Here is a 23,428-nt window from a genome sequence, read left to right as displayed (position 1 = left end):
TGGAAAATGGCTAATATTGAAAGTCATTATATGAATGCAAGCTAGTCTTTCATGAATGTGAAATTGTTGGCATAGTTGAATTTATGAAATGTATGTAGGCCTTAGCTATGGTTGTTTGGTTAAGAAATCATATTTAGATTTTGATATGTTGGTTGGTGTTAGATTGTGTTACAAGGTGGCAAAGGGTTGGTAGATAGCCTTATATTGTCTACACGGGTAGACACACACACGGGTAGACACACGGGCGTGTGTCTAGGCCGTGTGTGACACACAGTCAGCCCCATGGGCATGTTATTCGGTCGTGTGTCCCCTACACATAAAATTTGTAAGTCAGTATGCATGGTAGTAAACACACAGGCAGAGACATGGCCGTGTGTCTCAGCTGTGTGGAGGACACGGCCTCTAGCCACGAGCGTGTGCCTTGGCCGTGTACCCCTTATTGGATGCTGACATCAGAAATAGAATGTTAAGGTTTTTACACACGGGCGTGTGTTAGACTGTGTGAAAACCCCTGTAGGTTCAAATTTAGAATTTAATTCTCACAGGCATGGGACACGGGTGTGTCCCTAGATGCTTAGGCCGTGTGTGTCACACGGGTCATCAGCACGGCCATATTATAATGACCATATGAGCGTGTTGCCCTTCCACAAGGGCGTGTGCCCTGTTTCAAGAATCATTGTTATTAAGTCAATTTAAGGACCCGAGTTGGTTCTGAATGGCTTCCAATGAATGTTTGAGGGCTTGTAGGCCCATATTAAGGAGATTTAATAAAGTTTGAAAAAGTTTTAAATTTTATCAAGCCTTAGTGACTCGGAAACGTTTAAATGCATGTGTTTAAGTTTAGTAACACCTCGTATTCTGTCCTGACGTAGGGCACGGGTGTGAGGTGTTACATTTAGTGGTATCAGAGATATGGTTTAGTCGATTCTAGGACTAACCTAGCGAGTACAAGTTTAGCTATACATGCCATAACTGTATATTGATAGTGTGACGACTCCTGACAAGATGAATTTTATTTTTATTTATATAGTAAATGGATCCTGACGTAGCTATGGCGGATGATATGGAGAGTAATGCGCTGCCTCCCGTTGAAGGAACCGCGCCAGTAGATATTAGGCTCGTGACACTAAGTCAGGGCGGAGGGGTTAGAGAAGCTTACCACTACGTGATGAACACTTGGTACACAGAGTTTGTTTGTGTGAATCTGAACACTCCACCTCCCCCACCTCCTCCGATTCCTCAGTATGCCCCAGTAGTTCTGCAATGAGTGGATATGGTTAGAAGGGAGAAACCCCCAGTAGATAAAACATGAAAGCAATAGGCCAAGGAATTTTGGGCTAATATAGATGATGACCCAAAAATTCCAGAGTTTTGGCTGGAAAATACTATTAGGGTATTTGATGAGCTATCGTGCACACTTGAGAAGTGTGTAAAGTGCATAGTGTCACTTCTACGAGACTCAGCCTAACAATGGTGGAATACTCTCGTGTCTGTTGCACCGAAAGAGAGGATAACTTGGGAATTCTTTCTGGAAGAGTTTCGAAAGAAGTGCATTAGCTAGAGGTTTATAGACCAGAAAAGGAAAGAATTTTTAGAATTGAAGCAAGGCCGTAAGATGGTGATAGAGTATGAGTGTGAGTTTTTTAGACTCAGCAAATATGCACGGGAGTGTGTATCTACAGAAGCCATCATATGCAAGATGTTTGAAGATGGTCAGAACAAAGATATTTTTCTATTAGTTGTGATCTTAGAATTGAAGGAATTTGTGGTGCTCGTGGAGAGAGCATGTAAAGCTGAGGAATTGGCCAAAGAGAAGAGAAAAGTAGACATCAAGTCCCGAGACTCAAGGAAAAGACAGATGGGGAAATTATAGCAGACCTCGTCTAAGAGATCGAGAGAGTTTCCTACCCGATCAAAAGTGTCAGTGGGGTTCTCAAGCAAGAGTAAGAACAAACAGCACACGATGTCTAAAGCTCAAATCACTTCTATCGCTAATGTTGGTAGTGCTCGGCCAAATAGGTTAAAGTGTTCACAATGTGGTAGGTGTCATTTCGACGAGTTTCGAGGGAATGAGAGGGGTTGCTTCAAATGTGGATCACTAGACCACTTCGTCCGAAACTGTCCGGAATTAGATGACAAAGAGAAAAAGCAAGATATGAGGGCAAATAGTACTCCTTCGAGAGGTAGACAACAGAAGAACTCGGGTAGTGGGGCTAGCTGTGGAGGTGCTCCTAAAGATTCAGCTGTGAGGTCTAAAGGCCGAGCACCTGCAAGAACTTAGGCCATTCGCGCTCGTGAAGAGGCATCTTCACCAGATGTGATTACGGGTACGTTTTTCTCTTCAGGATATTTCTGTTGTTACTTCAATTGATCTGGGGTCTACTCCATTCTTATGTTTGTATGAAATTGGTACCCGGTATGAATATGCCAAACGAGTCTACTGAATTTGTAGTAAAAGTGTCTAACCCATTAGGCAAGCATGTGTTAGTTGACCAAGTATGTAGAAATTGTCCCTTGACAATTAAGGGTCATAGTTTTCCGACTAACCTCATGTTGTTTTCGTTTGATGAATTCAATGTAATCCTTGGAATGGATTGGTTAACTTCTCATAGTGTTGTAGTGGACCATGGAAGGAAATCTATTAAATTGAAATGTGAAGATGAGAATGTTCTTTATGTTGAACAAGATGAATCGGATAACTCACCTGTAGTTATATCATCTATGACCGTGGAGAGATATTTGAGAAAAGGGTGTAAAGCTTATCTCGCTTTCGTATTGAATACTCGAGCGTTTGAATTGAAGATCGAATCAGTGCTAGTGGTATGTGAGTTTACAGATGCGTTTCCAAAGGAATTACCCAGACTGCCTCAAGTGAGAGAAGTTGAATTTGAAATTGAGTTAGTCCTTGGTACGGCACCCATCTCGATTGCTCCATATAGGATGGCTCCTACGGAGTTAAAGGAGTTAAAGGTTCAACTACAAGAGTTAACTGACAAGGGATTTGTGAGACTGAGTTTTTCTCCATGGGGTGCCCCAGTGCTATTTGTAAAGAAAAAGGATGGACCGATGAGATTGTGCATAGACTACCGACAGCTCAACAAAGTGACTGTGAAGAAAAAGTATCCCTTGCCAAGGATCAATGATTTTTTCGATCAGTTGAAAGGAGCCACCGTGTTTTCTAAGATCGACTTAAGGTCTGGCTACTACCAGCTAAGGATTAAGGAGCAAGATGTACCGAAAACCGCATTTAAGATGAGGCATAGGCACTATGAGTTTCTTGTTATGCCCTTCGGTTTAACGAATGCCCCTACAGTGTTTATGGATTTAATGAACCGTATTTTCTTACCGTACTTTGATAAGTTCGTCGTCATTTTTAACAACGTCATATTAATTTATTCACGTAATGAGAGCGAGTACACGGAGCATTTGAGGACAGTTCTACAAACCTTGAGAGATAAGAAGTTATATGCCAAGTTCAGTAAGAGCGAGTTTTGGCTATGAGAGGTCAGATTCTAGGGACACATTGTGTCGGGTGACGGGATTAGAGTTGACCCGAGTACGATCTCAACTATCGTTAAGTGGAAACCGTCGAGGAATGTGTCAAAGCTTCGAAGCTTTTTGGGCTTACGTGGGTACTACAAATGATTTATTAAAGGATTTTTGATGATAGATACTCCGATGACAAGGTTGTTACAAAAGGATGTCAAGTTTGAATGGACAGAGAAGTGCCAACAGAGTTTCGAGAAACTAAAGGCTTTGTTGACCGAAGCCCCAGTTTTAGTGCAACCGAAACCTGAAAAAGAGTTTGTGGTGTATAGGGATGCATCCCTAAACGGATTAGGGTGTGTGCTTATGCAAGAAGGCAAAGTAATAGCCTATGCCTCGAGACAGCTAAGGCCACATGAGAAAAATTACCTGACCCACGACTTGGAGCTAGCAGCCATCATATTCGCATTAAAAATTTGGAGACACCATTTGTATGGCAAGAGGTGCCAAGTGTTCACTGGCAATAAAAGTCTCAAATATTTGATGACTCAGAAAGATTTGAATTTACGACAACGAAGGTGGCTAGAGCTGATAAAGGATTACGAGTTGGTGATTGACTACCATCCTGGAAAGGCTAATATAGTAGCCGATGCATTGAGTAGGAAATCATTTTTCACCTTGAGGGCTATGAATACTCAGTTGACTGTGATCGATGATGGCTTGATTCTAGCCAAGATGAGAGCTAGACCTATGTTCCTTTAAGAGATTTGTGAGGCTCAGAAAGGTGATAGGGACTTGCAAGGTAAAATGGCTCAGTGTAAGACGGGAAATGAATCAGAAAGACGGGAAATGAATCAGAGTTTAGTATTGGTACCGACAGTTGTATGATGTACCGAGACAGAGCTTGTGAACCCAAGAATAATAAACTTATTCAGAGGATTTTGTAAGAGACACATAGTGGTTGCTTGTCTATCCATCCGGGTAGTGTAAAAATGTATAACGACTTGAAGAAAATGTACTGATGGTCGGGGATGAAAAAAGACATTTCTAAGTTTGTTTCTAAGTGTCTAGTTTTTCAACAAGTGAAGGTCGAACACCAAGTACCCTCAGGTTTACTTCAACCTATGATGGTTCCCAAATGGAAGTGGGACCGAGTAACCATGGATTTTGTGTCAGGGTTGCCTTTGACACCAAGGAAAAATGATTCAGTTTGGGTAGTTGTTGATAGACTTACTAAGTCGGCACATTTTATACCAGTGTGTACTGACTATTCCCCTAAGAAATTGGTCGATCTCTATGTTTATGAGATCGTGAGACTTTATGGAGTGCCCTTTTCGATTATTTAAGATAGAGATCTGAGGTTTACCTCACGATTTTGGAAAAAGTTACAAGAGGCATTAGGAACGAAACTGAATTTTAGCACGGCTTTTCACCCGCAAACCGACAGTCATTCGAAAAGAGTAATTTAAATATTAGAAGACATGTTACGGTGTTGTGTTCTCGAGTTTCAAGGTAGTTGGGAAAGGTATTTACCGCTGGTCAAATTCGCCTACAATAATAGTTATCAGTCAAGTTTGAAAATGGCGCCTTATGAGGCTTTGTATGGACGCAAGTGTCGAACACCCTTGTATTGATCGAGCTAAGAGAGAATCAGTTCACAGGGTTGATTTAGTTAAAAAGACCGAAGAGAAAGTTAAGGTGATTCACGACTGTTTCAAGGCCGCTTTAGATAGACAGAAATCCTACACAAATTTGAAATGGAAAGAGATCAAGTTTCAAGTCGGGGATAAGGTGCTTTTAAAGGTATCCTCGTGGAGGAAAGTCCGCAGATTTGGTAGAAAGGGCAAGCTGAGTCCTCGTTTCATAGGACCTTATGAGATTATCGAGAGAGTAGGGCCTATTGCCTACCGATTGGCTTTGTCCTCAGAGTTGGAAAAGATTCATGACGTGTTTCATGTGTCCATGTTACGTCGATATAGATCCGATCCTTCGTATGTGATCGCGCCAACGAGGTTGAGATTAGCTCAGACATGACTTATAGAGAAGAGCCAGTGAAGATTTTGGCTCAGGTGGTCAAACAATTGAGGAATAAAAGTATAGCACTTGTGAAAGTTTTGTGGCATAGACTTGGGGTTGTGGAAGCCACATGGGAACTCGAGGAGACCATGAAAGACCAATACCCAAATTTATTCACCGGTAAGATTTTTGGGGAGGAAAATCCCTAAAGGCGGAGAATTGTAACAACACGATTTTGGGCTCAGTTGGAATGGTGGTTTTGAGATCACCAATTCAAAGTTGAAGAAATTATTTTATTATTATTTTAGACTTATAGCATGTTTATATTAGTGCATGAAAATTTTGGTGAACGAATTTTAGTGATTTCATGCTTAATTATGAAAAAGGACTAAATTGCATATAGTGTAAAAGTCTTGATTTCATCGCTAAGGGTGTTAAATGGACATGAAACTTAAATTAGGGGTCTTTAAAGGACAGTTAGACCCTTTAGAGAGGCTTGGCCGGCCATAAGACAAAGAAAATAAAATAGTCAAAGTGGTAGGTATTTAATGACCTAATGTGTGATAAAATAATACCCTATAGCGTAGCCTTCATCTTTTGCATTCATCCTTCTTGACCGAAAATATCAGCCATAGGAGGGTTTGGAAGCTTGAAAAATTTTAGCCATTTAATCTCCCTACAAGTAAGTGGTTTTGATGACTTTTCTTGATAATTTTTGTATTTTTTAAACCCTTATAGCATGAGCTTTCAAATGAGGGGACTATTTTGCAAAATGGTTGAAAGTCTAGGGTTTTACCATGAGTGTGTTCATGTTGTTTTCTGAAATTTTATGGAAGAAAATGAATCATGGTTGTGAAACAAACAACTTTTGTAAATGGATTTCTCATGAAAGCCTTAATAGGACCATTTTTGTAAAGTTTGTAAAATAGATAATAATGGTGTGAAATATTGGAAATTTAGGGTTGTCATACGAGTAATAAATGGTCGGTTAGGCTTGGTTAAAGAGAAAATGTGATAAAAATCGAGTTTTAGGTCTAGGGGTAAAATGGTCATTTTGCCCCATTATACATTGTTGAGTACCTAGATTGATAAAACTATTAAATTTGTGAATTTTTATCATTATAGATCAAGAATTACAAAATTTGAACTTGGATCGGGGGAAGGCCAAGCAAGTAGACTAAAACCGACTAGTCGCCTATATTTTGTAATTCGAAGTAAGTTTTGTGTAAATAATGCAACTATATTGTTATCATGTATGAATGAATGAATTATTATAGCATAAATTATTTGATTATGGAAATGACTAAGCATGATGAGAATTGAAGTAGTAGAACTCTCGGTTGAGCCATAGAAATCTTTGGATATTCATGCCATGACACATGGGTTATTTGTGTGCTAGTGTAAGACATGTCTGGGACATGCATTAGCCACAGTATGAGAGCCAGTGTAAGACATGTCTGGGACATGCATCGGCCCCGAATTATTTAAGCTAGATGCATCGGTATTGAGGCGAGAGCTAGTGTAAGACATGTCTGGGACATGCATCGGCCTCGCGAGATACAAGCTAGTCTGAGACCTGTCTGGGACTTGGCGTCAGCTTGGTTTGTGTCAATGTAAGACCTGTCTAGGACATGGCATCAACACTGATAGATGAGAGCCAGTGTAAGACCATGTCTGGGACATGGCGTCGGCATCTTAACCCATGTTAGGGCTATTGAGTATACGGTAGTAGTCCAATTGGTTTAACAAGAGGTTTATGATTTATATTGAAATGAGAAAAGTTATGATCATGTGATGAGTGGTACAGGTACCTAATTGAAATGTATGAGATATGGGCTCAATGTAAGCAATATGAGTTGTATTGGACGGTGATGAGAAAGTTGTATTTACGTCTATTTATGGTTTTCATGAATAAGCTATAAAAGGTTATGAGCATATTGCTTATGATAAGTAGCTGTTGTTTACTTTCATGCAACTTACTAAGCTTTATGCTTACTCCCTTTCCTTTCCATTTTCTTATAGTGCCACCTAATTAGCTCGAGGATCATTGGACGTCGGAGGAATCGATCATATTATCATCCGAAGCACTTGGTATAGTTGATGTTTTATTTTGATTATGGCATGTATAGGACCTTGACTTTTGAGTTTTGTGTCACTGTTAATTGGCCAAATGTGTTGGCCCGATCTAATATTTGATTTATTTTGTATAAGGCCATGGAAAATGGCTAATATTGAAAGTCATTATATGAATGCAAGCTAGTCTTTCATGAATGTGAAATTGTTGGCATGGTTGAATTTATGAAATGTATGTAGGCCTTAGCTATGGTTGTTTAGTTGAGAAATCATATTAAGTTAGATTTTGATATGTTGATTGGTGTTAGATTGTGTTACAAGGTGGCAAAGAGTACGTAGATAGCCTTATATTGTCCACTCGGGTAGACACACGAGCATGTGTTTAGGCCGTGTGTGACACACGGTTAGCCCCATAGGGGTGTTATTCGGTGGTGTGTCTTCTGCACGTAAAATTTACAAGTCAGTATGCATGGTAGTAAAAAAAGGTAGAGACACGGCCGTGTGTCTCAGCCGTGCGGAGGAGACAGCCTTTGGCCACAGGCGTGTGCCTTGGCCGTGTACCCCTTATTGGATGCTGACATTAGAAATAGAATGTTAAGGTTTTTAGACAGGGCTAAGACACGGGCGTGTCATGGCCGTGTGAGAGACACGGACGTGTGTCAGACCATGTGAAAAACCCTGTATGTTCGAATTTAGAATTTAATTCGCACGGGCATGGAACATAGGCGTGTCCCTAGATGCTTAGGCCGTGTGTGTCATACGGGCCATCAGCACGGCCATGTTATAATGACCACACGGGCGTGTTGCCCTTCCACACGGGTGTGTGCCCTATTTCAAGGGTCATTTTTATTAAGTTGGTTTTAGGACCCGAGTTGGTTCCATATGGCTTCCAATGAATGTTTGAGGGCTTGTAGACCTATATTAAGGAGATTTAATAAAGTTTGAAAAAGTTTTAAATTTGATCAAGCCTTGGTGACTCGGAAACGTTTAAATGCATGTGTTTAAGTTTATTAACACATTGTATTACGTCCCAATGTAGGGCACGGGTGTGGGGTGTTACACCTATCCTCTACACACTGTCTCCGACCATCCCATCCCACCATGTGAGGTATAAAATACCCACCCATCCCTACATACCATATAGTGTCTAAATGACACATAACAGAATATTATGCAGTCATGATGCCAAAAAAGAGGCGAAAGGTCGCCGTACAGAATACTTCCTCAAAATATACAAATCCCACCCCAAATACAAATACAGAATACAGAATACAGGTTTAACAGAATTAACATGTCTCCCATGCTCATAAACAGATATCAAACATGCTTATATAAATCAATCAAAAATACATATCAGTTTTACTAACTCAAATCAGTCTATCACAATAACAGATCTCATGCACTAAGGGTTTGATTATCCCTTATAGACCATATGGAAGGCCCATAGTCGATTGGAATAACTCAAGTGACCCTAGGGAAAGTTTTATCATTTTGGGCCCATATGCTGTGTGGCCCACACGTCCTGGCCCATGACCCACAAGCCTATGTGGCATGTCTGTGTAGGCCCATACACCCAAATTGACCTAGTCCGTGTGGCCCATACGACTACACCCTTGCCCATCACACGGTTGTGTGTTGGACACGGTCGGCCACACGCTTGTGTAGAGTCGGTTGCCATTTTTTGGCTTTCACTAAACCTTCTTTTCTTGTGTTTTTATTACACACCTGGTTCGTTTTTCGAAGCAGCTTAAATGATGAAATCTCCAATACCTAAAATCAATAAATTTCAACGAATTAATCCCCACGAACTCTTCAAATTCGAAGACATACGACTTAGTAGCCTAACATGTCGAAACCCAACAGCAAAACTATACTGAATTGATAGAAACACTTACCCTTGAGACAGCGATCCATACAATCACTCTGCCGGAAAAGCACCCACTGACGCACAATTCTCACCTAGATATCAGTAAACACAAACCAAGAAAAATTAAAAGGAAACCCCTCAACACCATCAAAAATCCCCAACCATTCACCTATTCCGTAAAGAGACTTAAACCAACTACGCATTTACCAAACAACAACCACCGATCTCAACGACAGAGACAACCAAACAACACTTGAATTTTGTTTGAATTAGAAAGGTAATAGGAACAGAAAGTAAAAAGAACAAGAAAGAATGTATGAGAAACGAAAAATAATGAACGTGAAAACAATGGTTGATTTTTAGGGAGAAGATAATGATAAAAATTAAATTAAAAAAAGTAAATCACTATTTTTCCTCAACCCCCCACCAACAACCGAATCCCACTAAATCCGATCTGTAACATCCCTAACTTGTATCCGTTGGCAGAAAGGGGTTACGAGGTATTACCAAACGAAACACAACTTTCGGACATTCATGGATATACATAGAAATTAATTATCTTAATATATCACATTTGAATAAATACTAAATTAAACAAAATTTTACAGGTTACACATAAATTAAATAACATTCCACCATAATCGTTATTAAAAGGATGAATATAAGCATAAGGATTAAAACATCTCATTATACATTATTCAAGACCATACATACATGCAACCTTGTTATAAGTTTTATCTCAACGAACTTACTCATTAAAAACCTAAGTTACTAATCATATGGTCATTTATTAAAACTATACCTGAATATATATATATAACATGCAAAAGTACATATGCCTTATTTGATGTCAACTTCCATTATACTCTATCGCTTTACACGCATAAAACATTTCCAAGAACTAAACCAAATAATCACACATTATTATCACTTATCAAGCAAAGTAACAGTAGTCATGTTCCAAAACTAATTCAGCATTCACATATTCGGCTAAATATATATATATGTATCCATATATCCAAAACAATCCACTTTATCTAACATCCACCGAAAACTAATTCACCTTATTTCCGAACTAAAACATGGTTGTTTCGCATGCTATTCACACACCTAAAGTCATATTTAAAATCAATGATCAAAGACATATATATATTACCCTTACCTACTTCATCACATAACCAAATATCAATACTTCAAATCATAGCCATTTACCTAATATATCCCATTTATATATCAAGCATATCATTCAACAAAATATTCAACCATAATTTCACATCAAACCAATTATATCAATCACATATACTTTGGCATAACTTTATCAACATTAACAATATATTAACCATGGTTCACATATAAACACATATAATAGCTGCAACATCAAAACCATAATCAAACATGTCCATAGCATATTCAAAACTTAAAACCAAACTTATCATGAATAAACAAGCCATTTTCGCATGGCTTATATTCATACAAACCAAAATCCAACATTTAAAAAGTATATTCCAGCCTATACATGCCATAGTTCAAGTTCAATTATAAAAATACCGAAGCAGTGGATAGTGGGATGGACTTTGCTGGCGATCCCCGAGCTTATAACTTGAATCCAAAATCTATAAAATAGAGTAAACGAAAATACACAGAGTAAGCTAACTTAGCTTAGTAAGCCTTAAGCAAATTAAACAATTAATGCATAATATCATCTCAATACTAAATCATTTCAATCAAATAATTCAACTTATACATTTGTAATCACATTGAATTTCAAGCTTTAAATTCCATACATATATAACATATAATTTCATTGCACAATTCCTCCTTGACCGAATGCTCATATAATCAAAATAATTAATTATCATCCAACCTTTAAAATCAAGATGTCAATATATAACTAAATATACATACACTCATATACACAAGCTCAAAAATTATAATTAACATCGCGTACACGAACTATCCATAAAGCCGAATATACATGGTCTTGTATACCCATATTCAAAGATCAATTCCATAATATTCATATCATTCGATCATAAGACCGAATACACATACCATAATCACATATATACTTCATTTGCATCACACATGATTTGTAACAAATGATCAAGTTACTTACTTACCTTATTTTAAGTAGCTAACAAGTTAATTCAGACCTGACCATTTAGCTCGTTTAACATATTCAAATACCACATCTGCATGAAGACTTTTAGGAATAAACTTATAAGTAATCACCGGCATAAAGCCTGCTAGGCATAAACCTATATTTTACATCGGCACAAGGCCTTCTAAACTCAAGGTTTGATTTTATACACCGGCAATAAGCCTGCTAGGAATAAAGCCCGATTTAATTCACCAGCACAAGGCTTGCAAGTCTCAAAGCCCGAATATCACTATTATAAAGTTGTCTCATAAACAATTTATATATCGAAAATTCCAAATATGCCATATAGTTCATACAAACTTTCAGATTTATAACTTTGTCGAATTAGCTCAAATACGTTATTTCCATGCTTAATCATATTCGGATAACTCTACTATAAATCTATAATTCCAAATCAGCATATTAACTCATACATAATTAGAATTAACAATATCTATTTGCTTATAGACTTACCTCTGACGATAAAAAACTGGTACGAATCGGCTGGTCCACAACTTTATTTTTCCCCCGATCTAAATCCGATTTTCTCTTTTCTTGATCTAAATTAATATAAATTAAACTTATTAAATCAAATATTCAACCAAAAACACAAAAATTGGAAAATTACACTTTTACCCCTAATATTTCACATTTTTCACAATTAGTCCCTATTGCATAAAACACAAAATATACACAATCTCACAACAACATAGTTAGGCTGAATATTCCTTATACTCATACTAGTCCATATATTTCATTTATTTCACATTTTAGTCCCTCAATTTATTATTTTTACAATTTAGTCCTAATTACTCAAAATCATCAAAAACTCCAATACAAAACATGTTAATCTAAAACATATCTTTAATATTTCATCATCAAACATCACAAAAAACAAATATTCATCAATGGCATAACTCAAAACATTCATCAAAATCAGAAATTCTAGCATGGGTCGGATAGTATTCGAAGCAACGATCTCAAAAACGTAAAAATTATCAAAAACTGAGTTAAACTCATACCTTAATTTGAACTTCAAGTTGCCGAACTTAAAACCACAACCTAAGCTTTCTTTTTCTTTTATTTTCGGCACTAACCAAGAATTATGAAAGCTTATTTTAATTTTTATGTTATACAATTACATATATTATTACATGTTTTACTAAATTAACCTTTATAATAATATATAAAACGTTTATAATTCATGGTCATTACTGTCCATGTTATAACCATTTAGTCAAATTGCAACATAAATGCTTCAACTCACAAAGCCATTAATAACTTGGCCCTTATTCTTTTAACTATCAAGTTTTTAATTTACGTGATTAAGTCTATTTATTTAATCAGACACTCAAACAAAAAAATTAAATCACGAAAATTTCACAAATATAAATTCACACGAAATAAACACAGAAAATAATTTTTTAATATTTTTTTCAACTCAGATTCGTTGTCCTAAAATCACTATTTCGATTAGGGTCTAAATCGGGCTGTTACACGATCACTAACCACATCCAACTAACTCAAACTTTTAGCTCCACCCAAATTCTCTAAGACAATTAGAGAAAAATTATCACCCATGCTCAAGCAGGGATTCAAACACAAGACCTCCAACAAGCTAACTCCTTACCACTTGAACCAGCAGGCTCATTTTGATGTAAGTTTACCAAAATATAATATAAGCCCACCCAACAGGGATAAGGTTAGGACAAAAAATAACAGAATTTGCCAAAAGTGGGACTTGAACCCAAGATCTTAAACACACAATCAGAACACTTAGCCACTGAAGAATATACATAATTATGTAAGAATTTACAGAAACAAAGTTAAGAAATATAGGGCGTTATATGAGTTATAAAATCCAAACAACCTATAGTTTAAATAAACATCTATACCTACGCATGTATACATTTATCATTTGGTACATTTAATGTCATGCCCTTATTTGGTGAGCTGGTACTATTTAGGAAACTGTGCTGGCAAGACTGCCTAAGTAACGAGACCTAGATAGGACAACATTTGTAAACTTTGTTCAACTACTCCTTCTATCCCTCCGCTTGTGGGTAATACTCATTACATGGTTACACGGTCCAAAGTAGGAGTTTTTAAACCTAAAGTATTGTCTGTTGAAATTATTAATCATGAGCCGCGCATGATTATTGAAGCTTTTGCTAGTGATGAGTGGTGGTTGGTAGCATAAGCTGAGTATGATGCTTTGATTAAGAATTCCACTTGGGAACTAGTTTCCTTACCACCTTGCTAAAAGGTGATTGGTTGTAAATGGCTCTTCAAAGTGAAGAAGAATCCAGAAAGTATTGTTGCTCAATGTAACGCTCGATTAGTGGCAAAAGGCTTCTCTTAGGTACCAGGGTCCAACTTTAAAGAAACGTTTAGTCTAGTGGTTAAACCTGCTACTATTTAGACTATTTTGTTTGTTATTGTTTCCAGAGGTTGGCATCTACATCAAGTTGATGTTAACAATAGTTTTCTGAATGGTGAACTTACTGAAGAGATGTACATGCAACAACCTCTAAGGTATGTTCAATGTGGAGTGAACGGTGAACCTTTGGTATGCTGACTGATGAAAGCCTTGTATGAGCTACTACAATCTCCACGAGCATGGTTTGATAAGTTAAAGCAATATCTTGTTTCCGTGGGTTTTCTTTTATAAAGTATGATGTTTCTTTGTTTGTATTGATTACGAATGACTCAAGTCTATATGTATTAGTTTATGTGGATGATATTATCATTATCGGAAATGCACCCAAAAGTATTGATGATTTTGTTAAACAATTACACGTTGAGTTTTCGTTTAATAACATGGGAGATCTTTATTATTTTCTAGGCATTGAGGTTACTCGATCGTCGATTGTGAGCCTTCATCTCTGCCAACATAAGTACATTCTGGATCTTCTTGACAAAAGTTTGTTAACTAATTCCAAGGGTGTCCCCACACCTATGATCAGTTCTTTTGTATTACCTAAGGATGAGGGAGTTCGTCTGACTGGTCCTATTGAATATAGAAGTCTTGCTGACGCATTGCAATATGTGGTTCTCACTCAGCCTGACATTGTTTATGCAGTAAATCGGATTTGCTAATTCATGCATGCGACTACTAGTGTTCATTTGATTGCGTTAAAATGAATCTTACGATATATGAGTGGCACTATTGATTACGGGTTAGTCTTTTTTAACAAACTATCTTTGGTTGGCTATTCTGATGCTAAAGCTTGGATTTTTATGATAGAAGATCAATAACTAGCTATTGTGTGTATTTTGGAAACACACCTATCTCCTGGTGTTCTAAAAAGAAGAAAGTTGTGTCTCACTACACTATTGAGGCTGAGTACAGGAGTTTGGCTGCTGCGACATGTGATGTTACTTTGATAGTTTATTTGCTAAAAGAATTACGATTGAGCTCTGCTAACACTCTCTAGTTGCCTGGTGTGACAATTTTAGTATTGTTGCGGTAGCTGTCAATCCAATTTTATATTCTAAGTTCAAACATGTTAAGCTTGACTTTTTTTTTTAAGAAAAAGTGGCAGATGGTTTTCTCATTGTTGGTGAAGCTCCAGCCTGTGACCAGGTTGTCGGTATCCTCACAAAACCTTGTTCTACATCCACCTTTGCTCGGTTTCATAGTCTTCTTCAAATCTTACCAGTCAAGAAGTTGGGTGAATGTTAAAGTATATTATCATTAGTAATTAGTAAAGAGTTTGTTAGTCTGTTAGGCTGTTAGTATTTTGTTAGAGAACTATTCATAAGTTGTTAGTAGTAGTTATTCCTTTGAAGACTGTATAAATACACTTGATTTACTATATCAGGTAAGCAGTAATAATAACTCAATTTCTCAATTCATTTTTAGTCATTTTGTTTCCTATTGAATTTTTGGATACACTTACAAGGGACTGTCAGAGGAGAGAAAAGATTATGGTGTTGATTGAATCTATATCCCATTGAGGATAGGTTGGAGAAGGTAGAGAGGAATTTTTTGAAATTAAAAAAAATAGAAAACTAAAAAGAAATAAAGAAATAAAAGCCATTAAAGGCCTCTTATATTTTACATGATTATATTAAGTTATTTTTTTCATATAAGTAATTCCATCATAACATATTATTTTATTGACATCTTTATATTTAAGCCATTTTCTATTAGTTTTAATTATGTTGTTATTTTTAAATTTAAAATTTATTATATTTTAAGATAAATAGATTTTGAATTTTAATCATTATTTTGCATTTTTATTTTGATGCTATTTTAATTTTTAATTTGATAAATACTACGGGTCCATTTGTTTACCTGTAAAAAGTTTTAAGGAAAATATTTTTTGCATTTTCCTGTGTTTATTTCACAAAAAATAACTTAGTCAACGAAAAATGACTTACCCTTTTAAAAAGTGCAAGTTATTTTCCGAAAAATAGCTCGCTTATAGATAATTTTTATATAAAAATACTTAAATAAAGCTTAATATTATTATATTGATAATAAATTTTATTTTCATTTTTAAAAATATTTAAAATTATTAAAATATTATATTCTTCAATATTATTAAACATACATATTTAATTATTTATATTTATTAATATATTTATTATATTAATAAATTATTTAATATTTCAATTTTATTTTAATAATAAATTTTAAAAATAATAATTTTAAATAATATTATTCACATATTATTGAAAATATTCAATATTAATATTTTAATGATAAATATTTATTACAATTATAAATATATTAATAATAAATGCTTTGTAGTATAAATGTTAAAATATGTCATAAGTCTATGTACACTTGATAGGTTTGCAATTTAGTCTTTGTACTTTTATTTTCAAGAATTTAGTCCCTTTACTTTTTAAATTTGAAAATCAAGTCCAATTGTTGACATTGTTAAATTTTTTTGTCAATTTTGTTGATGTCACATTTTTAAATAAAAAAATACTCACACGGTAGTCATGTAATTAAAAAAATGATGTTGTAGTGAACCTGAATTTAATATAATATTTTTAATATATGCAAAAACAATGTAAAATATAAAATTATAGATAAAAATAAATTCAATTAAACAATGAAAAAAATAAGAAAATCTTAAATGTATGTTTGTTTCACTGAAAACAACTGTTATGAAATATTTTTAAGAAATCTACCAAACAACATAAAATATTTTACACAGATTCATCCAAACATCAGAAAATATTAGCTTTTCCAGAAAAGTAAATCATTTTCCAGAAATTATTTTCCAAAAATCATTTTCAGTGAAACAATCAGAACCTACATTGTTGTATAATTTAGTTACTTTGGTTATCTTGTGCATGATTTCTAATTTTTTTTAATTGTTATATGTGAATTTTAAATAGATTATTTACTAAATATTATAGAATATTGTAGAAAATCAAATAAGGACTGAATCAAAAAATATTATTAAATAAATTGAATATAAGGCAAATAAACACAATATCAGAAATAGTGAACACAATTTGGAAACTGTTGATAGATGGAAATCTTAAAGAAATGTTTTTTATTCAATTCCAAGTGAATAATATTGTTCTATAAAATTAAAAATATTTTCAATTAATTTTAAAAAAAATTCTAAATATATTTGATAAATAATTTAAGACGAAGACTTATATTTTATCCTAAATCTATATTTGTTAAGATAATTTAAAAAGGTTTCAACAATGTCTAAATCAAGTTTAAATGAATTATTTAGAATAAAATAATTTTATCTTCAAATTTGTCTATCATCAGTTAATCAAATTTGAAAAATTTATTATAAATAAATTTTCATAGATATCAATTTTAAATTTTTAATGATATTACTTATAGTTTTTTTTACTAAAAATATTTTATTCTGTTTATATATTTTTAAATATATCTTTAAAATGTCATAAATATAATTTTAATTGTTAAAACAAATATATATATATATATAAACCAAATCGTATTTAATATTTAAAAAAGTATTATGTTATCTATTCCTTTACTATATAATGTTTTTAACGATTAGTTTTCTTGTCTAAGAAATTAATATAAGTTTTTAATGTATTAATATTTAACTAAAAGATAAATTATATCATTATTCACTAAATTATGTGTAAGTTTTTGTTTTGCTTATTTAATAAAAAAAGTTACAATTTTGTATTTAAACTAATGGAAAGTTTTTATTTAAGTTATTGAACTAGAAGTTTATATTTAAGTCTATTAAAATTTTTTTTAAAGTTCCACCAACGAACTCTAAGTGACGATTTGAAGATCGGTAAGGTGGATCAATATCCATCAATAAGTAGAAGAACATACCTTAGATTCAAGTCGACTTGACAGTCAATGTCAAAAATCGACAAAAATTACGTTTGAATTTTTATTTGTAGATTCGTAACATCCGAAGTTGTTTTATAAAAAAAAATTAAACTGTACGAGAAAAGATAAAAAAATAACTTTCAATTAGTGTAATTAGAGCAAATATAATTATTAATTTTATTTATAATGTTGACTCAAATTTCAATAAGAACTAATGAAAACTTGTAATCACTATTCCAAATCAAATACACTTATTAATTATATTTCTCTTTTAAAACATTAAATTAAAAAAATACTAATATCTATAAAATAATTATTATATTTTAAAATTATAAATTGTTGGTGCATGTAAGAAATCTACTACTTTAAATAATTTAAACAATAAAAGAAATGTGATGTCGGCATCGGTTAGATTATAAAATTTTCTAATAACAGTGAGTTTAAGAATATTTTTTTAATAAATAAACATATAGCACCTTGAATAATAAAAAGTTACCTAAACAGAGGAAAAGTAAAATGAAGCAAGGCAGAGGTGGTAGATAAGAATGAACAAACAGGCATGTCGGCAAAACAGCCCAAACGTAGATTTTTAGAACAAAATAGCTGACATAACACGAAAATCGACATCATATAGAAAATTCCATGGTGGCATCACAACGGACAAAAGTGGAACTTGTTTTAATGGCTTTCTTATCCTTTTAAATACGGGTCATATCATAATCATCTTCTTCTATATAAGGTCCTTTTTGGAGTGATGCAATTGTAAGTAGGCACTGTTGTCTGTTATAACGAATATGGGTATGAAGACTCCCATGATAAACTCAGCAGCCGAGAAAATTGCCTACAACCAAGACCTTCTCACTCAAATCCTCCTCAGATTACCCACCAAATCTCTCATCAAATTCAAGTCCGTTTCAAAGCTATGGCGGTTCATCATTTCGGACCCTGACTTCTGTCTATCCCACACCCGCCATCACCACCGCAATGGATTCCTCTCCCCCACCGCTCTTCTCCTCAAAGGTGACCGTTTCTGCCCTCCCTCCGAGTTCTCCATTGTCCCTCTCAAGCATTACAGTAAAGTCCCTTTCTTTCATTACATCCCTGACTCTCATGTCAAGATTCTTCAATCTTGCAATGGGTTGCTCCTTTGTGAATCCTATAGACAAAGTTACTTGATTTGCAATCCCACTACGAAAAAATTCAGGAGGATATATTGTCCGAGTAACTCAGCTTATAATTTCATTTCTAAAAGCTTTGTTAGTTTCGCTTTTGATCCTTTAACATCACCTGATTACAAGATTATTTGCATCTGGGAAAGTTATAGGGAGCCTTGTAAGTTTAATCTCGACTTATATTCATCAAAAACTGGTTCATGGGATTTGTGTATAGTCAGTTTTGAGGTAGATGAGGATGAGCAGGAAATAGAGCTGAATAATGGGGTTTTCTGTAATGGGAGGATACATTGGTGTGGATATGGAGAGGAATCCTTGTATTTTGATGTGGAGAAGGAATGTTTAGAAACAATGCCGATGGCGTTACCGAGCCGAATGGATGCGCCTGAGACATGTCGATATTTCTCGGAGTCGAGAGGAGTTTTGTATGTTGCAGTGACGTATTGTATAGCAGTTTGTTTAGAATTCGATGTATTTGAAATGGCGAGAGACTATTCTGAATGGAATTGGAAGAAACGGGTGAATGTGGGTGATGCGGTGAAAGCTTTCCCTGAGTTAGAATTAGGATGTATCGAGTACTATCCCGGATTCTCGGGTGTGTATATTATTGGATCCGAGAAACAAGAAGAGCCAATGGTAGTGGTTTGGGCGGATGGTAAAATAATTAGCTTTGATTTCAGACAAGGGGCATGGAAAATGCTATATGATCTGGGACCAGGTATAAAAATTGGGTCCCTATATTTAGGGGATGATGATCATTTGCATTATGAACGATTTCATGCTTATCAATACTTCGAGAATCTCTCTTGTTTATAATGGATGTCTTTACCTCTGCTGACACAGATCTTCCCCACCCACCCTAATGTCGGTAAGTAACCCACTCTTTTAAGCTTGAGCTGCATTACATGCAAATTATTTATATTTAGTTGAACCTGTAATTTGTAAATTTTAAGGAATTTAAGGACATTCAAGTCTACTGTTCGAATTTACCTCGCATAAAACATTGGTTAATTAACAAGCAAAAAGACAATAGTTTTTGGTTGGAACTTCATCTTCACTAACTCTTTAATGTTATGATCTCGTATGATTATATTTACTAGAGCATGTACGAATGTCCAAAATTATTTTCATTTAAGTCTTGGAGCAAGATACTGATGAGCCATTTGCTCGGGCTCTTAATTTTTCAATATCACTACCCAAGATACATTCGAATGACACATTATTGCATGTGCCATTCCCACCACTTGAGTCATAGGCCGATCTAATTAAATGATTTCACATCATTTTTTTTGCTAAAAGTTTTTATTATAATATTATTAAAGATGTTAAAAATTGAACGTCGGTAATGGCAATGTAGAAATATCGCAAAGAAAAAGAAAGAAAAATAGAACACACAAATTTTACATAGAAACCCTTTCGAGAAAAAACCACGAGTAGAGAAGAAGAAAATTCACTGATGTCAAATTCGAATGAACAAGAGGAGTTTCGACTATATCTATTTATAGGTTGAAAAAACTAATAGTAATCAATGTCAAATATATTATACTAATAATACTAAATCTTTTAGAAAGAAAATATATTTTGTTTAACTTGACTTGCAAGCAGTCTCTTAGAATTTGAGTTACACAACTCTAACAATCTCCACATTGACACAAATTCTCAACGAACAAGTTATCCACCTCTTCCACGAAACCTCTGAAGGGTATTCATCAATAATGAACACCAACCAAGACCAAACAATGCTCGGATTTGGTTAGAGGAAGTGACTTAGTTATCATATCTGCAGGACTATTATGAGTTCTAACTTTGCTCCAATTTTCTTGATTTGCATCTTTCAGTCCCATTTAAAACATGAGCAACTAGATCAGCTTCGGCGTTAATTTCTCTTCTAAGTTTGTTCTTGGCAATAAAATATTGTGGTGAAGAAGCAACTCTACTCTAAGTTTCTGTACTAATATGAGAAGTAAACTCTGTTGTAGATTCTGGATCAATCTGTAGCTCCACCTACTTCACATGTGTGCTTGGACTTTGCTGGTGTTTATTGGAAGAGTCTTTAAGAGATAAATTAGGCAGCATGGCAGTTTCATAAAAAAATATTATATTTGCTAATCACAGCTTTTTTATTTTTAGGACACCATAACTTATATCCTTTAACATCAACCTTATAACCAAGAAAAACACATTTAATTGATCTAGGCTCCAATTTCCCATTATCAACATGAGCATACACAGGACACCAAAAAATCTTCTAATTAGAATCATTAACTAGATTATCAAATCATACTTCTTGTGGAGTTTTTTGTTTTTCAATGGCAATGGACGGAGATCGATTAATAAAAAAAAATGCAGTAGTATACATCGAACCTTTTTCGTGATTGTTCTATTCATTCGTTCTACAACGCCGTTTTGTTGTGGAGTATGACGAACTGTCAAGTGTCTCATGATCCTTTCTGATTTGCACAATTCATTAAACTTATCAAAGTAGAATTTCAAGCCATTATCTGTGCGAAGGTGTTTTATCTGTTTTCCTGTCTACTTCTCGATCATAGTTTTTCAAGCCTTAAATGTAGAAAACACATCACTTTTCTTCTTTAGGAAGAATGCCCAAACCTTTTTAGAAAAATCATCAATGATCGTCAGCATATAATTAGTGCCACCCTTCGAAGGCACTTTAGATGGTCGAAAGATTAGAATGTATATAATCCAGCGTTCCCTTCATGTTATGGATTACTCTGATGAATCAAACGCTCATTTGCTTCCCAAAATCGTAGTGCTCACAGAACTTTAGTTTGCTAATGCGTTGCCCATCAAAAAGTCATTTTTTTTCAATTCTGCCATACCGTTCTCACATGCCCTAGACGCATATGCTAAAGTCTAGTAACATCATCATCTAACAAGGAAGAGGAAGCGACAGTTGCATCACCATTAGCAGTTGAACCTTGCAAAACATATAACTTGGTAGAATTTCTCTACCCTTTCATCACAATGAGGGAACCCTTACTGATCTTCAGAACCCCACTTTCAGCTATGTACTTATGCCTCTTTGAATCAAAAGTACTCAACAAAATCAAATTCCTCTTCAGTTTTGGTACATGTCATATGCCACTAAGTTTCTAACAACTCCATCGAACATCTTAATTTTGATCGTGCCAATACATACGATTTTACATGAAACATTATTTCCCATCAAAATAACACCTTTAGGCACTATTTCATATGTTATAAACCAATCCCGATTGAGACTCATATGAAAGGTGCAACTAGAATAAAGGATCCACTCCTCGCTCACTTTAGGGTTATTGGGAAAAGCAACTACGGGTTCATCATCATTGTAGTCTTCTACAATATCAATTTCCCTGGATTGTTCTGACTGTTTTCCCTTTTGATTCGCCACCTCTCTTTTGATCTTATTCTGCAACTTATAGCACTCAGAATTAATGTACCTTTTCTTCTTGTAGAAGTTACAGGTTTTACCTTTGCTTGAAGATCTCGATCTACCTTTAGATTTACCACAATTTTGTTCTTGTGTCCTCCTACGATTATTATCAGTATTTTGTTTTTGTCTTCCACGAACAATAAGACCCTCTCCCTGAAAGTCAGATCTAGACATAAGATGATTCATCTTGTCATATGATGTTAAGGAAGCATAGGATTCATCAACTGTGAGAGATTTGAGGCTATACAAAATCGTATCTCTAAATGTTGAATAAGACGTAGGCAACGAACAAAGTAGAATTAACCCTAAATCTTCTTTATCATATTAAACCTCCATTGCCTCTAGGTTTGAGAGAATTTCTTTACACACAGTTAAGTGTTCGTGCACAAACGCACATTCCAAACATTGAGCATAAAGGTGTTGCTTCACATACAACTTGCTAGTTAAGGTTTTCGACATGCATAGTTGTTGCAGCTTTTCCCATAATGCATCGGCGGTCTTCTCCTTCATCATGTCCTATAGAATTTTACTCGATAGATGCAGATGTAATTGCGTTAAAGCCTTTCGATTTTTACGCTTCTTTTCTTCCTCCGTCAATGTCGAAGGCATCTTATCTACCCCTAGCAGGGCATCCTCCAAATTCATCTGCACAAGAACTATCTGCATGTTTATCTGCTACAATGAGAATTTGGTGTTGTGATCCAACAATAAAATATCAAACTTCATTGTCGCCATTACTGTGATCGAAATAAGCAACCCGAAAAATTTCTGATACTAATTTGTTAAAAACTGAACATCGATAATGGCAATGTAGAAAGATCGCAACAAAAAGGAAAGAAAAATAGAACACAGATTTTACGCAGAAACTCTTTTAGGAAAAAATCACGGGTAGAGGAGAAGAAAAATTCACTAATGTCAAATTCGAATGATATAAGAAGAG

At 34.8% G+C, this 23,428-nt stretch overlaps 1 protein-coding gene across 1 annotated transcript; it reads left to right on the top strand.

Annotated features, from left to right (window-relative positions):
* Nucleotides 1–18,575: 18,575 nt before the first annotated feature.
* On the top strand, nt 18,576–20,037 carry LOC107893777 (F-box protein At5g07610). Its single transcript, XM_016818865.2, has one exon. It carries the CDS (start codon nt 18,675–18,677, stop codon nt 19,866–19,868), a length of 1,194 nt encoding a protein of 397 aa, XP_016674354.1. The 5' UTR covers nt 18,576–18,674; the 3' UTR covers nt 19,869–20,037.
* The last annotated feature ends 3,391 nt before the right edge of the window (nt 20,038–23,428 follow it).

The sequence above is a fragment of the Gossypium hirsutum genome, chromosome A13 (assembly GCF_007990345.1).
Source record: "Gossypium hirsutum isolate 1008001.06 chromosome A13, Gossypium_hirsutum_v2.1, whole genome shotgun sequence".
Classification (NCBI taxonomy): domain Eukaryota; kingdom Viridiplantae; phylum Streptophyta; class Magnoliopsida; order Malvales; family Malvaceae; genus Gossypium; species Gossypium hirsutum.
The sequence above is the reverse complement of the archived record's forward strand: the minus strand, read 5'-3'. Positions and strand labels throughout refer to the sequence as shown.